General features: G+C 40.4%; 2 protein-coding genes across 2 annotated transcripts in view; one reads left to right on the top strand and one right to left on the bottom strand.

The window, feature by feature from the left end:
• The window catches only part of LOC138961849 (periodic tryptophan protein 1 homolog), a gene marked incomplete in the record, with an annotated part of 270004 nt that overhangs the window by 135309 nt on the left and 120651 nt on the right, over window positions 1-14044 (top strand).
• Window positions 2586-10465, bottom strand: LOC138961844 (superoxide dismutase [Cu-Zn]-like). Its single transcript, XM_070333516.1, has 6 exons — window positions 10309-10465; window positions 8434-8530; window positions 7702-7771; window positions 7290-7407; window positions 3453-4077; window positions 2586-3153 (listed from the first exon to the last, which is right to left on the bottom strand). The coding sequence occupies exons 1-5, from the start codon at window positions 10366-10368 to the stop codon at window positions 3970-3972; spliced, it is 453 nt and encodes a 150-aa protein (XP_070189617.1). The 5' UTR covers window positions 10369-10465; the 3' UTR covers window positions 2586-3153; window positions 3453-3969.

Genomic DNA, 14044 nt, shown 5'->3' with positions numbered 1-14044 from the left:
TGAGGAGTGTTCATCAGCAAATATATTTTTCTTCAGGCAGCACTGATTTGTCATTTGAGGGAATAAGTTATGTTCTTTGGCATATGCTGCCGTTTAAAAAATATATATTTGTACATAATTTGTAGAAGAGAAAGATTTTGTAGGCTGTCACATGTAGGAGTTTACAGGAAGACTGTCCGCTTTCAGGTGTTTTTAATTTTAATTGTATGATCTCATGCCTGAGGCTGTCATTTTCTAGCTAGTGAGTGGTGCAGTAACTAAATTGTAGGATAACTTTACATGTATAGTATGATTAAATGATTTAAGATAATCATGACCTTTTCTTTTCTCCCTGTAGTGTTATTAGTCATATTGACTCACCCTTGATTTATAGCAAACATGCTGCATGCCTAACAGCTACAGCTTGGTTTACATTATTATACATAACTGGTTCAGACAAATATTTTTAGTTATAAAAGCTTGGGCTGCTTGGTTCTGTCAATCAGGCAAGTTCAAGGCTGCTTTCTTGTGTTCTACAATTATGACGCTCTGAGGGACTGGGACTGCGTATGGAAGTTGCTGTTGACTGGTAGATTACCTCATTTTTCATGAACAAGGCTTTGAAAAGGGGGTTGGGGTGTGTAATTCAGGCTGTGATTTGTGTGTGCTGTCTGTGAACATCACTCATCTTTGTTTCAGTCCTATGCCGTTAGGACAATGAATAAATAATCACCTCAATGTGCTCATGGTGTGTGTGTGTTTTTTTTTTTTTTTATCTGGTAAAGATATTTTCTGTGTGTATGTACAGTTTGCATGTACAGAAAGGCCATTCGTGTGCCAGCTATTTGTACAGTTCAGTGGTTTTAATGCTGCGTGGATGTTGTTTGAAGTACGGTTTGTTTTCTTTGAATTGTGTGTCAGTTGACTGTTCGGAGTGCAGGATGCTGTGTATAACAGTGGTCTGTCATGAAGAACCCGACTGGTATTTTGAATAAAATATGATGAGAACAAAAACTTGTTGCTTTACGTTATGTGTTGAGTGGGAAACAGTGAAACTCTTTTCACGACTTTGAAATTGAAACTAGGAAGAAGTCTTAAAATGGAGATTATTTTACAGAGGTTATGAACAGAATATCTGAGAAAGGAGGGTCTTAAAATGGAGATTAGTTTTCAGAGCCTCAGAGGTTGTGAACAGAATATCTGAGAAAGGAGGGTCTTAAAATGGAGATTAGTTTACAGAGGTTGTGAACAGAATATCTGAGAAAGGAGGGTCTTAAAAAGAAGGAAGTCATACACAGACCCGTTTACCCTTACGATTTTGGCGTAATTTATTACGATTTTCTGCAAAAAATACGCCATTCCGCTATCCGTGTCAAGACAACAATTTTCATAAATGATAAAAATGTTTAAAAAAAAAAATATATATATTTTTATTAATTCACATGTTTGGCATTGTTTTTTTCAATGGCAAAATGGGGTGAAAAAGCACAGGACTGACCAGAGATCATGTCTGTCTGATGAGACGCTGGAGAGCCTTCTAGTGGTGAAGTCTCGCCCTCACTCATTCGGCAAGCGCAAGTACAGTAGAGAAGCGCTTGACACACTGAAAAAGGCCTACTACGAGCAAAAGAAAAAGAATCAGTGATGCATGTGCTTTTGATGTGATCTTTGAAATTATGATGAATACATAAACTGACTGATGTGTTTTGTTTGTGAATGAGGGATATATGTGCATGATTGCGTTTCGCAGACACAGTTGTCATGTGCGTTGTAATTGGCGACGAATGCTGAATGATTACTATTTTTGTGTCAGGATTACTATTTTTGGGGCTGAGCATTACTCCAAAACACTTATGGGGGTAAACAGGTCTGCATACATTGGAGTGTCTTAAAAGGGGAGTTCCACTGCAGCAGTCCAACAGTTCTCTGTGCGTGACACCTGTGGGAAGTTTCACTTTTCAACCAAATGCTGAGCTTTTGCACACTGCATCTGCCCATAGACCAAATAGCCTGGACCACCAACTCGTCACGTGACCCTTCGAGGTTACGACTCGACTTTCAGGGGCGCGTCGCGTTCGGTTTGAAACGCCAGCGATTCGAAGACAGTGAAAAGAAAGTACGCTCCAGTTATTTGTGACAATGGGAGGTGACAATGAACTGGATTTTCCAAAACTCCAAACTAAACTTAACAAAACTCATCGAAAAACATGTTCCATATGCACTTTTGCTGAGTTTATTTTAGCATTTTCAGAACTTACCTCGGCAACTTCGTCCATGTTTACAATCGACACCGGATATCACGTCCCCCCCGATTTCTGAAAGGCTTGTAAGTGTAGGTTCCTGAATGCGAGAGGCCGCTACCTCGTAATAGAGAGGAAGAGCGGAGAGAGCTAGATGGCGGTCCAGGATAAATGGTCTATGATCTGCCTAATGAAAGGAAAATGTCTGGGGGGTAAGCCTAGGACTCGTGATTTCAAGAAAACATCAGGGTGCATACTTAAAACCCAATTTAGATTTGAGTGCCCTGTGCCCGAGATCTTCAAGTTTACAAACTGTTGCCATAATTACTGTACAACACACAAATGCATGACAAAGAAGCAAGTAAATATGACACATGTACTCTTTAATGCTTTGGAAAGACACGAACAGACACAAATGCAAACCCTTATTCATTGCGCAATTGAAATTTGTTTTTCTTTTCCTATGACAAATACAGCACATCACTTTACAAAGACTGAATATGAATGCCCGATTGCAAGTAGCCTAGGTGTTGATCACAAATTTGCAGGGATGGCTGAAGGCCTGAAACAGATGTGAAAATCGTTTCAATTCTCGCGGAAAGATAAGAGAATCGACGAATACAATGAAGTCTGTCATCATTATGTGATGTGCAAGGATAATTAAGAAACGGTTGGCTAAATGTGCAAGAGTTTAGATTACAATAAAAAAAACACACTAACATTTGTCAAAAAAGACAAAAAAATATTCTTCAGTTAACGAGTTAGTTATTTACAGGCTAGATGATCAACTGCCCTCTGAATGACGTACATGTAAATTATCTGACTTGGTTTTGTAAAACTTTGGACAAACTTTAATCATCGTTCTTTTTTGCTAGTAACCAGCTATGTCCCTTTCTACACCAGAATGCAGGAATAACAGTAACAGTCTGCTTTCCTTAGGCCTAAAAAAAAAATAGGTGTGGTTACGGTAACCCGACCTACCCTAATTTTAGGGGCCGATCCTATAACTTTTTATTGCATTTGTCAAACAAAAAAACAAAAAAAACAAAAAACGAGTGCAAAAAACGCAATGAAAGCGAATGCGCCCGAGTCGCACACTTATTTCTCTGTCAAGTAGGTTTAATTTGTACACATTAGAAAAAAAAGTAAAAAAAAAAAAAAAGTGATTGCCTACCTACCTACCCTATTTTTTTTGGCTATGTTACCGTAACCACACCTATTTTTTTTTTTGGCCTTACAATTAAATTGGATGGAAAATAATAAACGAATCCCAGACAGTGTGAAAACTCTGGGCGTATGGATGCAGGGTAAAATGAAACGATCCAACGGCCGTTCATGGTAAGTGTGCATGATTACTGTCCTGGTCTATTGCCTGCAGAGGAATACCAACCACCTATTCTGAGCGTAATTCAAGGAATCAAAACACAAAGAATCAAACAAATACCAGAAGAATCTCTGTTCACAAGAAGTTCTTTTATTCATCATAAACTTTACAATGAAAGAAAAGAAAATCTATCATCACACATACTGACATTATGTAAATGCACCTGAACTGGAATGACCATTCCTGACACATCAAACAGGGTCATACCACTGAGAAAAGATTGTCCTCATTGGGTAGAATTAACTGAGCCTTGATCTTCATGAAGTCTCCGCGAGACGCTGACAGTTATACACAACAACGAAACACCTGCTGGCTAGGATGGACATGAAGTAGTGGACAGCTTGTTGCTAAGATGATGGGAGATATTCACTTAGTGATGCCGATGATGCCGCAAGCAATGCGTCCCCCTGCGTTGCCGGTCTTCAGGCTCTCCTCGTTACCTCCCTTTCCAAGGTCGTCGCCCTTTTCATGCACCTGAAAGATTTCATTAGCCATGTTAACAGCACGAAAAGCAGGATATGAGGACATATTTTTGTTAAATGTGTACTCTCCCTCCCGATGCTTTATTTTAACAGAAACGTGTGAATAGGGTTGACCATAAATTGGGCTCATGCATCCAGAAGTTGTGGAATTTGGCCAGCAGGGAGGAGACAAAGTCAGCAGCAGAAAAGATGTACAGATCAAGATCTTTGCTCCTGAAAGGTGAAGACTATCAAGATTTTAAGAGCTTAGAGATTAGTTTCTGGCTTTGTAGGCTTCAGGCACTTGCTGGAGGGTCAAGTCTGTGCAGCAGCTTTTTCAGAAGCAGTAACAGTATTTGCACATCAAAAATAGACATGAGTTTTGCCAAATGTTTGTATGAAATATATCACTCGCTGAACATGGGGATGGAACCCATGAGCAGGGGCTCACATCCATGAGAGGTGGCATAGGACAAATGTCCTGGACAATGCAAAAGTGATAGGACATTATTTTGTCCTGGAAAAAAAATCAATAGGACATTTTTTTTTCTCGCAACAAAACCGTCAGTTGCTTCTTTGCGTCGTGCGACACCCACGGGAATGAAGTCGGCCAGCTTGAAACGAAGCCACGCGCGGGGGTGGGGGGAGGGGGAAACGTCTTTCTTTGGCACCGAAGTTTCACTTTCTAGAGCGATGGTTTCATCTGGCTCCGGCTGCTCAGAGGCCGAAGGGAGCTCAGTTTCAGTGGTACTAGCCGCTGATGAGGGCAGAGATTTTAAGTACAAACGCTGCTGGCCCTTTTTTGGCACCAATTTTTGTTTCGGCGGCATGTTCATTGTTGCTTTTTCCGAGAGAAAAACAGCGAAGGGAGGCAACTGTCAACCGGCTTGGAGCATTCAGAGTTGCGACCTTTGGAAGCTCTTCTCTATAAAATGGACATTAAGTCTCCCCAAGTTTCGTCTGCTTGGAGAGACATCGCTTCGCAAAACATCGATAAAATAGCAAATCAAACTACTGTAAATTGGAAAGTACTGACAATGTCCGGATCAAATGAAAGCATAATCGGACAATGACCACTTTGTGACAAAAACAAGTCGCTTAAGGCGAAATAACATTTAGTCAAGCTGTCAAACTCACAGAATGAAACTGAACGCACTGCATTTTTTCACCAAGACCGCATACTCGTAGTTTCGCCAGTCCACCGCTCGTGACAAAGGCCGTGAAATCGACAAGCCAGAATAGTGCGGTAATGGTCGTGCTGAGTAGGATAACACGCTTTTCTGTATCTCTATTCTTTTTAGCGTACTGAGTTTGTTTTTAATCCAAACATATCATTTCTATATGTTTTTGGAATCAGGGACCAACACGGAATAAGATGCAATTGTTTCTAAATCGATTTCGGACAATTAATTTTAATCATAATTTTCATATTTTTAATTTTTGAGAGCTTGTTTGTAATCCAAATATAACATGTATATGTTTTTGGAATCAGAAAATGATGTAAAATAAGATGAAGTTGTTTTTGGATCGTTTAAAAAACAAAACAATTTTAATTACAAGTTTCCGATTTTTAATGACCAAATTCATTAATTATTTTTTAAGCCACCAAGCTGAAATGCAATACCAAAGTCCGGCCTTCGTCAAAGATTGCTTGGCCAAAATTTCAATCAATTTGATTGAAAAATGAGGGCGTGACAGTGCCGCCTCAACTTTTACAAAAAGCCGGATATGACGTCATCAAAGACATTTATCGAAAAAATACAAAAAACGTCCGGGGATATCATTCCCAGGAACTCAGTCAAATTTCATAAAGATCGGTCCAGTAGTTTAGTCTGAATCGCTCTACACACACACACAGACAGACACACACACACACACATACACCACGACCCTCGTCTCGATTCCCCCTCTATGTTAAAACATTTAGTCAAAACTTGACTAAATGTAACAATAAGACATATGTCCTCTTGCATGAAAAAATGTATAGGACAATTGGGAAAAATATTCGTGAATGTCCAATGTCCGACGTAGATGTGAGCCCCTGCATGAGGATAGCTACAACTGGTTTTGAAGCTAGCGCCGCAACCGACTAAGCTTGTTCCCTTGTCTGGTTCTAAGGTGCTCAACAACCCTTTCACCTGTAGTGTACTCAAAACGAGCCCTTCAGACATTTGGCAGAAGAGACAGGGAGAAATATATATATATGTACAGTCGAACTCGCTTAAGACGAATCACTGGGGATCGGAAAAAAAGTTCGTCTTAACCAAAATTCGTATTAAGAAAATTGATTGATTTTTTTTTTTTTAAAGTCTTGTACATTTTATGGTGTTTCAATTTGTTTCTTTCGCAACTTTCATGCTGCTTCACGTTTAGACAATAAAGTGACATATTCAGTTACATGTTCATGTGTGTCTCATGTTGAGTGATGATTGTTGAGTTTGAGTGAGAGTGAGCACACAGATGTTTCATCCAGTTGTTACGTTTTTGGTCACACACACGCACACACTGACACTGTCCACATTCGCGGTGTTCCTATCATTTGTCCGGAATCACTTATCTTGGCGATGGGTAGCAAACCTTGGCCAATTTAGTTTTTTTTGTTTTGTTGCAACATGATGTTCAAATCCAAATCGATAGCACTGACTGACTGATAAACTATCGCGAACCGGCGAACGCAAACGTTGAGAGTGTGGTTTCCCTTGTCCAAGGGAAACCACTCTGGCATCTATATTTTTTGGCAATGGCGTCCGTTCAAAACATTGATGTTTCGTTTTTGGTATTCGCGAAGGAAATAAACGTCAGTCAGTCATTCATGTTCAGTGTCTGAGCTATCAATCACTTTGATTCTAAATTTGAAATTGTTTTGTGAGTACAGTGTAATCAGTTTAACTTTATTCAGTGATCGGTTGAGCAATGGTTCAAGCAGTCGACGCAAGGGAAGACTTTGACATGTATTCAAACTTCTCAAATTCCCATGATATGTCGATCTCGGGACGAGTTTAAAGATTTCGTCATAAGCGTGAGTAAATTAGACATTATGCATGCTTGGGAATCCAAAAAGTGCTCGTTATAAGCATAAATTCGTTACAAAGAATTCGTTTTAAGCATTTTTTTTAAGCATGAAGAAAGAGGTATTCAGTTGGGAACTTAAAACTAATACGTTATAAGTCAAAATTCGTAACTAGCGTGTTCGTTTTAAGTGGGTTCGACTGTACATGTACTTACAACCAGACTCCTGCCAATGATGGAAGAGGGCCCAATCAAGGGGATTTGCTTGTCCTCGATTTTGACCGTGGCAATGCCGTCATCACCGGCAGTGATGTTCCCAAGGTCACCTGCATGTCTGAAACATTACAACTGTCATTGTCAAACACAAAGTGAAAAGCTTCAACTTTGAACTAGTCATTGCACTGTAACTAGTCATCACTTGTCTTTCACAACCAACAACCAGGGATAACTGTTGTGATCATTCAAATCAGGAATCTGACTTTTAGAGGGGTTCTATGTGTGATTTTGACATCCTGTATAGTTTAAAAATCAGGAAATCCTTCCTTTATTCAGGAGTTCCTGATTTTTTTATGGTACCCTTCATCCATGCACAACTGAAAACAATTACAAATAACTATATAGTATATACCTGTTTTCATCTGTAGGACCTCCATGTGTTTTTCCCTTGGGGTTGAAATGAGAACCGGCTGACACACAACCTGTACCAGGAAAAATATCATATTCAGTCTTACAAATAATGAACATCCTACAATATAAAATACACACCAACACAAAATACACATTAGCCTGTACCTGTAAAACAAAACACACGCACACACCCAGTAGAAAAAATAGCAGCAAGCTGTGGGTATTTTTGAAAATGAATTGGCCTGATAGTGATTCATTGTACTCATTTGTAACAGCTTGAGCTATCATTGCATATATCCATGCAAAACACAATTACATTGTTTGATCTGTTGGCTGGCAATGCACACACGCCTACGCACCACTCACAGCCATTCTCTCTGCACACAACCCCCAATTAGGCCACCCCCCAAAAAAGGTGTGGTTACGGTAACATAGCCAAAAAAAATAGGGTAGGAAGGTAGGCAATCCCTTTTATTTTTTAACTTTTTTTTTTGTAATGTGTACAAATTAAACCTACTTGACAGGGAAATAAGTGTGCGACTCGGGCGCTTTCGCTTTCATTGCGTTTTCTGCACTCGTTTTCTTGGTTGTTTTTTTGTTTTTGACAATTGTAATAAAAAGTTACAGGGTCGGCCCCTAAAAATAGGGTAGGTCGGGTTACCGTAACCACACCTATTTTTTTTTTAGGCCTTACATACACACACAAATTAGTTGCTCTCTGCGCGAAACTCACCATTTGTTGCGTCACCAAATTCGTGGATGTGGAATCCATGTTCACCTGGCGTCAAACCTGTTACCTCTCCCTCTACTTTGGTGGGCGTGCCCTCCTCCTGAACACACAAATAAAACAAAGATGAAACAGCAATCATTAATTATTGTAAATTTTGGACTGATAATCCCAAAGCTCTTACCCCTCAATTAGCACTATTTTAAAGTTATTGACACTGGCACATCAAGCTGCACAGAGCCCCTAGGGCTTTCAGTCACACCTCAGGCAGCCATCTGTTTGAAATTTTTTAATTTTTTTTATTGACTTTCATGCAAGGAGTCAAAAAGTGCAAATTTTTTACGAATTCATTTTGGTCTGTCACCGGGCAGGCTAGAGTCGCAGGTGAACTAATTACATCAAATGCTAACAAATATATGGACGTCTATTAGTCTTGGCGAGTGGGAGAAATCTTTCTATTTTGGGCACTTTACGTCAAGACTTTGTGTATGAATATGTAAGAAACTTGTAAAAGATGGAATGTGGGTCCATTTTGGCATACCGCCCACAGCCTTGAGCCCCAAAACATGTTTACCGGAATAGTTAATATACGTTATTTGTATTTTTGACCAAAATATGACATTTTACACAGATTGAGACTGTCAGTGTTCCTCCGAGACCGCCCTAGAAAGCTTTTGGCTGTTTTATATCTGTGACAAAAACACACCCCTGCACTGCCCCTATAAAGTCTAAAACACAGTACTCCATGCTTTACCATCCTTTGGCATTTGTGAATAAAGGGCAGTTTAAAAACAAAACAGACGGGCTTGGTGGCCTAGTGGATAAGACATCAGCCTCCTAATCGGAAGGTCGTGAGTTCAAATCACGGCCACGACAGCCTGGTGGGATAAGGGTGGAGATTTTTTCCGATCTCCGGGCCCAGGTCAACTTATGTGCAGACCTGCTAGTGCCTTATCCCCTTCGTGTGTACACGCATGCACAAGACCAAATGCGCAGGGAAAAGATCCTGTAACCCATGTCAGAGTTCGGTGGATATTGAGGTCTAACGAATGACGTCTCACAACGTGCGCGGTCGTCCTTGGCGGTCAAGAAAGCCGCCACGATCATTGCGCAGACGACACTTCTAGACCGCCCATATTTTTTGCGCGCATCACGTGCTCCACATAAATCGGCCGGAAACAAAGCAATTGGAAAACCTGGATAGAAACAAGAAAATACCAAGCATGCTTCCCCCGAGAGCGGCGTACGGCTGCCTGAATGGTGGGGAAAAAACGGTCATACACGTAAAAACCCACTCTGCAAAATCATGAGTGAACGTGGGAATTTCAGTCCATGAACGAAGAAGAAGAAAAACAAGTCTTGGTGATAACTTAATTACCGTGTTTTCTGGAAATGCCATCTACAACACATGTCTCCGACAACAGACCCGATCAGACAATGAAACCGACGTGAAGAATAATGGGGAGAATGGAAACATTAGTTTTATGTAGCTACAGTACTAAAGACTACATGTTGACCTTTGAATCTGTCAACGACTATCGTACAGCGCTGTGCTCACCGGTACACCCAGAGAAATAGTTCAAGGCTAAAGTTCTCTGTTGCCTGTGTGTCCACAGGCGGAAGGTATCGTTCACTGGACGATAGAAATGTAAGTAGTGGTCCAGTGAACGATACCTTCCGCCTGTGGTGTGTCCCCACAAGGACACGAGAAAAACACGCTTCCGTTCCGACCGTTCAATTCCTGCCTACGTTCCTTCCTGCAAACTTACACTTTAACGCCATGGATACATCCCTTATTTTTATAGAAACATGTTTTCTTCAGTATTTTACATGACCGCAAAAATACATATTGAAAACCAATGTCAGTCGCTGTTAACCTACCTGTGTAAAGCATAGGGTCCCCTGGACCTTGCCGACAAGCACACACACTGCCTTCACCATTATGAGTTATGACTGTCTGAATGTAGAAGTCAATGAATCAGGCTCTTCGACTTGAAACTGCTATGTAACGCACAAAACAAAACAGGGCCGTGTGCAAAACCGGCGAAAAAAAGAGCCAAGGAGCACTGAAGCAAACGAATTTGTTTCTTGAAAAAGACTGGTCTCCCTTGAGGAATTTGCGTCGTCTGCTCTCAGATGACACGCTTTTCAGCTTCTTCTTTGGCTTCTGTTTCATTCAAAATGTGCATACAAAGCAAAATATCTATCAGTCAAGGTTTGTGAGGATGTTGTCTCCAGTAATAGTGACTGGTCACAATGCTGAGAAGGATTACCGTCGAACGCTGAAGAAGAAGAAGAAGAAGCTGAGAAGGCCTGGGTGTTTCCAGAGACATAGATGTATTGTATGAGAAAATGAGGTCTCAGCAGAAAATTGCTTTCATCATGGGTCGAGTAAGAGTGACTGTCTGCCACTGGTCTAATTATTTAAATATCAGTGCTACCAGCGGACATGGAGCCCTTTTGTCCTTTGTGTGTTTTTGCTTGCCGTCTTTATTATAGTGACTATAAGCATGCAAGTCACATCGCTTTTTTTCTGACAGTTTAACTCAGTTGACCCGGCCAAACCACAGCCGGTGTGACGTTTTCATCTTTCGCCGTGTTGATATTTCGCTTCTCGGCCTCGTTGATCCAGTATAAACTCTACACTGAACAAAAAAACACCCTTCGATAGTACTGATGAGCGACCTTGTGTACCTTACATTCATGGGGCCAAATTTGTCCAACCAATTTGTTTTATTTAACTTAGAAATTTGATTCATCCCGGATGTTTCCTTCTTACTCAAGGGACGTAACCACTCAGTACACGTTTTCGAAGAATTCGATTTTGGGGTTGAAATCTATTAAATTTTACCACCAATTTTCTTCACATGCAAGAAACTGACATGCTTTTCGTCCTTAAATAATTTCACTTCTTAATTTTACCAGGAAACAACATTTCAGTCTTGAGTATAATGTCGAGAGGGAAATATGTACACAGGCGAAAGATGAAATCGTGACACCGGGAAACGTATGTTAATACACTGACATGGCAAATCAAGAACAAATCGCGTAAGGCGAAAATACAATATTTAGTCAAGTAGCTGCCATTTTTCAGCAAGACCGTATACTCGTAGCATCGTCAGTCCACCGCTCACGGCAAAGGCAGTGAAATTGACAAGAAGAGCGGGGTAGTAGTTGCGCTAAGAAGGATAGCACGCTTTTCTGTACCTCTCTTTGTTTTAACTTTCTGAGCGTGTTTTTAATCCAAACATATCATATCTATATGTTTTTGGAATCAGGAACCGACAAGGAATAAGATGAAAGTGTTTTTAAATTGATTTGGACAATTTAATTTTGATAATAATTTTTATATATTTAATTTTCAGAGCTTGTTTTTAATCCGAATATAACATATTTATATGTTTTTGGAATCAGCAAATGATGGAGAATAAGATAAACGTAAATTTGGATCGTTTTATAAATTTTTATTTTTTTTTACAATTTTCAGATTTTTAATGACCAAAGTCATTAATTAATTTTTAAGCCACCAAGCTGAAATGCAATACCGAACCCCGGGCTTCGTCGAAGATTACTTGACCAAAATTTCAACCAATTTGGTTGAAAAATGAGGGCGTGACAGTGCCGCCTCAACTTTCACGAAAAGCCGGATATGACGTCATCAAAGACATTTATCAAAAAAATGAAAAAAACATATGGGGATATCAATCCCAGGAACTCTCATGTCAAATTTCATAAAGATCGGTCCAGTAGTTTGGTCTGAATCGCTCTACACGCACACACACACACACACACACATACACACACACATACACACACACATACACCACGACCCTCGTTTCGATTCCCCCTCGATGTTAAAATATTTAGTCAAAACTTGACTAAATATAAAAGAAGAAAACGAACACCTATTCAGGATTTTTCTGCTCAGTCGTTATCTCATTAATCATATCAAAGTCTACAAAATAAAGCATCCCTCGAAGAAAAATGAAAAAGTTGACCCTGTTTGAAACCTTTATTTACGGACGTGCAATGAAAGGACTGACGTGGCATTTAAAACCGAGTGAGGCTTTCTACATTGTCAGTCAATATTGTCTTCACTGAAAGCCTGTCAAATGGTTGTGTGATGTGTCTAGTGTGAGTTGGCGAAGTGTTTTGTGCTTGTCACCTCTCGCTTTCAGCCCTCACCGCTGGCTAGCACCGTCCATTTCAGGACAACGCGAAAAGAGAGCAGCTTGCGTCAGTCTCTCCTGCCAGTACATAACCTCTCCACAGCAAGCCCTTTGTAGTGCCTCCATCGTGGCGACAGGCGTGAACTGGGTACCGAAAGGACCCAGGCTGAACTACAAGGACTCGGAGGAGGTTGGCCCCTAGACGTGTGGCATGCAGGCCCACCGGCGTGTGGATACGCCCTGGTGCCCACGAACCAACCCCCAACTATGGGTTAAATAGCCGGGCAGGACAGGCTCGTCAACCCTGGAAGGCAGCTGTCCTAGGAGAAGATCACTCCAAAATTAAAACGAGGGCAGAGGAGGCTCACTATCCCTGCAAGGAAACTCCTCTAGGAGAAGGACCACTCCAAATCTAAACCCACGTAGTCCCCCGAAGACGGAAGACATCGGCCATTAGGCGGGGAGCAGACCGGATGTCTACGCTTACTACGACAAATGATTGTGTCTAGGTCGAATGTTCGTCTTCACTGAAAAATCATAAAACTCTATCACACAAACTTACATATAACACAGTATTATGTGATTATGAAAATACACAGCCTTCATTGGTTTGTACTTCTGCATACATGTAAAACAGACTATCCCACACGCTTTTTACATTTAGTCAAGTTTTGACTAAATGTTTTAACATAGAGGGGGAATCGAGACGAGGGTCGTGGTGTATGTGTGTGTGTGTGTGTGTGTGTGTGTGTGTGTGTGTGTGTGTGTGAGTGTCTGTGCGTGTGTGTGTGTGTAGAGCGATTCAGACTAAACTACTGGACCGATCTTTATGAAAATGTACATGAGAGTTTCTGGGAATGATATCCCCGGATGTTTTTTTCTTTTTTTCGATAAATGTCTTTGATGACGTCATATCCGGCTTTTTGTAAAAGTTGAGGCGGCACTGTCACACCCTCATTTTTCAATCAAATTGATTGAAATTTTGGCCAAGCAATCTTCGACGAAGGCCGGACTTCAGTATTGCATTTCAGCTTGGTGGCTTAAAAATTAATTCATGACTTTGGTCATTAAAAATCTGAAAATTGTTAAAAAAAAATTTTTTTTTATAAAACGATCCAAATTTACGTTCATCTTATTCTACATCATTTCCTGATTCCAAAAACATATAAATATGTTATATTTGGATTAAAAACAAGCTCTGAAAATTAAAAATATAAAAATTATGATCAAAATTAAATTTTCGAAATCAATTTAAAAACACTTTCATCTTATTCCTTGTCGGTTCCTGATTCTAAAAATATATAGATATGATATGTTTGGATTAAAAACACGCTCACAAAGTTAAAACGAAGAGAGGTACTGTAAAGCGTGGCTATGAAGCACAGCGCAACCGCTACCGCGCCAAACAGGCTCGTCACTTTCACTGCCTTTTGCACTAGCGGCGGACT

This window comes from Littorina saxatilis, linkage group LG3 (assembly GCF_037325665.1).
Source record: "Littorina saxatilis isolate snail1 linkage group LG3, US_GU_Lsax_2.0, whole genome shotgun sequence".
Lineage (NCBI taxonomy): Eukaryota > Metazoa > Mollusca > Gastropoda > Littorinimorpha > Littorinidae > Littorina > Littorina saxatilis.
This window is presented reverse-complemented; position numbering and strand designations above follow the sequence as displayed.

What these genes read in the sequence shown, in the direction of transcription:
- LOC138961844 (XM_070333516.1), bottom strand. Translation starts at nt 10,368, where the DNA reads ATGGTGAAGGCAGTGTGTGTGCTTGTCGGCAAGGTCCAGGGGACCCTA. An exon ending in GGACCCTATGCTTTACACAG is followed by an intron (nt 8,531 to 10,308) that starts GTAGGTTAACAG and finishes TTGTGTGTTCAG; the next exon opens with GAGGAGGGCACGCCCACCAA. An exon ending in ATTTGGTGACGCAACAAATG is followed by an intron (nt 7,772 to 8,433) that starts GTGAGTTTCGCG and finishes TTCCTGGTACAG; the next exon opens with GTTGTGTGTCAGCCGGTTCT.